The sequence below is a fragment of the Acanthisitta chloris genome, unplaced genomic scaffold (assembly GCF_000695815.1).
Source record: "Acanthisitta chloris isolate BGI_N310 unplaced genomic scaffold, ASM69581v1 scaffold18764, whole genome shotgun sequence".
NCBI classification, from domain to species: Eukaryota; Metazoa; Chordata; class Aves; order Passeriformes; family Acanthisittidae; genus Acanthisitta; species Acanthisitta chloris.
In genome coordinates this window covers 736-4,077 of record NW_008667953.1, presented here as the reverse complement: position 1 = coordinate 4,077, position 3,342 = coordinate 736, and the positions used below count along the sequence as shown (strand labels likewise).

The following is a 3,342-nucleotide window of genomic DNA, read 5'->3' as shown; positions in this document are numbered from 1 at the left end:
TTTTTTTCTCCCCATCTGTTTTAATATCACTTTTTTTCTTCTTGTCAGGGATGAGTGAACCCTCTTGCTGACAGGAATGTACTGACATGTCAGTAACAGTCCACAGGAACTATTTTTCATCTCCTGCCCCTCCATTTAGCCACCTGAAAGTACCAGAATTAACAGAGCCCCTGTAATAGCAATCATACCACAGAGAGGGCACATGCTCTCTTCCTTGCTTCCCCAACCCAAATCACATTATTCAGGGCTGTCTAGGACACAACTCCTTGAAAACAACCCCCAAAATTCTCCAAGATTTCTAGAAAACAACACAACATCAGTTTTTCTCCTGATGGGCAAGTGTGGTGCATTTTACACCCAAGACAACAAACAACTGTTAAAAATAGCAGCATGACAAAAATCAAAGCTATTTTCTCCCAGTCTGCTGACAGCAACAGAGAGGTTGATCTTGTCCTTTGACTCAGAGAGTTCCAAGCATGCTGAGCCTCCACATGCCAGTCAAGGAGTTAATTAACACAGGTCACTAATGAAATGGAGTCAGACCAGGACACTCCAACCTCGCTCACCATCCAGACACAGGGTAACATGAGTCCGTGGAAAATGCATCAAGTGTGAAGCCCAAGGCCTTGGAGCTGTGCCTGGGCTGCCTTACCCTCCTTTGTGCTTCTTTCTCTTTGGTGTGTCTTCTTCAGATGTTTTCCTGCCTCGACCACGAGAGCTTCTCTTGTCCTTCTGACTTCGTCCCTCTAACAAGAAAACACAATCCATTATTTCAGCCTGTCTGAACACCAGAAACATCCCCAGATGTGGCTCTTTTGATGCAGTTACTGCAGTGAGATCCTTATTTCATAGGTAACCGAATGTGCTGACCCTGAAATATATTTTATGCCACAAATACCCCGAATTAGCAAGTACAACTGAGCCCCAAACTCTTGTGCTTGCAGTTTTGGTGATTAAAGCACTGCAGTATGTCAGCACAAGATACAAACAGCATCAACATGTGATTAGCCAGGTGATATTTCTCTTCAATCTCAGTACATTTTTAAGCACAGTTAATAGGTTACTCAGTAACTAAGATAACTTTTCTCTCTCCCTGAGCCCTTACTCCACAGCTCAGAGGCACAAAACTGTGCTGTGCTGCTGTCACCCACACTCAGGTGTCACTGTAATCACACAAGATTTCAGTATACACTACAGCAGCTGGCGCTTGTCTTCAACTCCTCCTTTTTCCTGTTCCTCTCATTCAGGTAATTCTGGTAAAAGGAGGAAAACAGGCAAATCTCCCTTCAACAACAGCTTAGCACTCACTCAGTAACAGACCAAGCCTGAAACTGTCACACACACCAGTTCAGTCCTGGCATGGTTTTGGTTCAAGTGGCCCCTTGATCAGGTGGTTACAACTAGTAACAACCTCAGGATGGCCTGTGAAACAGTGACACTAAGTTTGATCCCAGCACCACATTTTTCTCCATCTATTTCCCACTATAAACATTCTGAAGTGAGAAGTGAATTATGGTGTACTTGGCTCCTTCCTCCAGAGCAGAGAGCCTATTGCACAGCTCAGCCTGCCTGGCTTGATTCTCTCAGTGCCGGGAGGGACTCTCAGCTGTATGCAGTGCACCCACTTTTCAGGCTCCTTGTCCCAGGGCTCTCCAGGTCACTGCCTTCCAGCTTGTCCTTCAGGTCAGCCTCAAAGCGTGCCAGGTCTGCGTCCAGCCGCCGGATGTGCTTGTCCACCTGCACAGCAGGAACCACAGCTCAGCAGCCACACACACCCAGCAGAGCCCCAGCCACGGCAGGGAGGGCTGAGGCTTGGCTGCTGTCAGCATGAACAGTGTGGAGCAGTTCAGAGCAAGGCAAGGAAGGGGCACGGGCTGGGAAAAGGGAGGTGAAACAGAGAGAGGGAATTAAGGTGGAGAGGAAACCACAGAATCATTGAGGTTGGAAAAGACCTCTGAGAGCATCGAGTCCAAGCTGTGACCCAACACCACCTTGTCAACAAGGCCATGGCACTGAGTGCCACGTCCAGTCTGTCCTTCAACACCTCCAGGGATGGTGACTCCACCACCTCCCTGGGCAGCACATCCCAGTCTAATCACCTCCTCCTAATCTCCAGCATGAAATTCCCCTGGCTCGGCTTGGAGCTATAATTAGGCAAAAGCAAGAGGACCCAATCCCTCTATAAGAAAGAGAAAGGAAGGAAAAGGGAAGGGATGTAAAGGACAGTCAAAGCAACTCAGACTAACGGTTTGCACAACAAACCAAGATGAGATATGAATGGGATTTCCCCCCAAGGTCCATAGGTGTCAATAAACCAAGGCAGCTGAGCACATTTCCTGCCATCCCTCCACAATTCAGGACTCAAGTTGGCTTTAAAATGTTGCCTGTGACTCAGACCAGCTCCAAACAAACAATCAGGTGACAGGGGAGGTGCTGGGGAGGAGGTAGAGAGGGAAATCTGGTGGCATTATCACACAGCAGACAGGAACTGCTGAGCAACCAAACTCCAAAGGGATAAACTCATTTACTTCTGCAGCAGAGGGAGAAGCCTGGTGACAAAGGAGGAGCCTTTTGGGGATAGCAACAGTGAGAAAAATAAGCTTGGGGCCTAATAACTTGTTTCAGTAAGACATGTAAGCACAAAAATGGCTGTGTGAGGGAGAGCTGAGGCTGTGGAGGTGCCTCCAGTGCCCATTTCTCCAGGGCCTCACCATCTCGTAGGTCTGCATGGCCAGCTGCACCTTGTCATCACTGTACTCCTTGCACTTGCTGTAGGCACTCTGGATCTTCTTCAGGTGCTCCACCCTCTGCTCAGGCAGCATGTTCTTCACAGACTCAATGTACTGTGCTGCCAGGCTGTCGATCTCTGCCTTCTTATCTGCAGGGCACAGGACACACACGTCAGGCACTGCTCTCCCAACGCTGCTGCTTTTGCTCTTCTACCTCTTTGTGGCACACAGCAACCTACAGCTCATGAGATGACATAGGTGCAAGGAAGGCCAAGCAAGGGGCCCACAGGTACAGTGACCACACAGCCATGAAAACTCAAGTGCAGGAATAAACTCAAGTCATAGAACCATCAAGGCTAGAGGAAATCTCTATGACTTCCTGCTCTCCCAACGCTGCTGCTTTTGCTCTTCTACCTCTTTGTGGCACACAGCAACCTACAGCTCATGAGATGACATAGGTGCAAGGAAGGCCAAGCAAGGGGCCCACAGGTACAGTGACCACACAGCCATGAAAACTCAAGTGCAGGAATAAACTCAAGTCATAGAACCATCAAGGCTAGAGGAAATCTCTATGACTTCAGAGTCCAGCCATTAACCTGTCACTAACCCCTAA

At 48.5% G+C, this 3,342-nt stretch overlaps 1 protein-coding gene across 1 annotated transcript in view; it reads right to left on the bottom strand.

Moving 5' to 3' along the window:
• Window positions 1-3,342, bottom strand: part of ING5 (inhibitor of growth family, member 5) — a gene marked incomplete at its 5' end in the record, with an annotated part of 5,232 nt that overhangs the window by 1,595 nt on the left and 295 nt on the right. Inside the window, 3 exons of the mRNA XM_009072724.1 lie at window positions 653-746; window positions 1,626-1,737; window positions 2,712-2,878. Of these exons, the coding sequence (XP_009070972.1) occupies window positions 653-746; window positions 1,626-1,737; window positions 2,712-2,878 (373 nt within the window). The remainder of the gene's footprint in view (window positions 1-652; window positions 747-1,625; window positions 1,738-2,711; window positions 2,879-3,342) is intronic.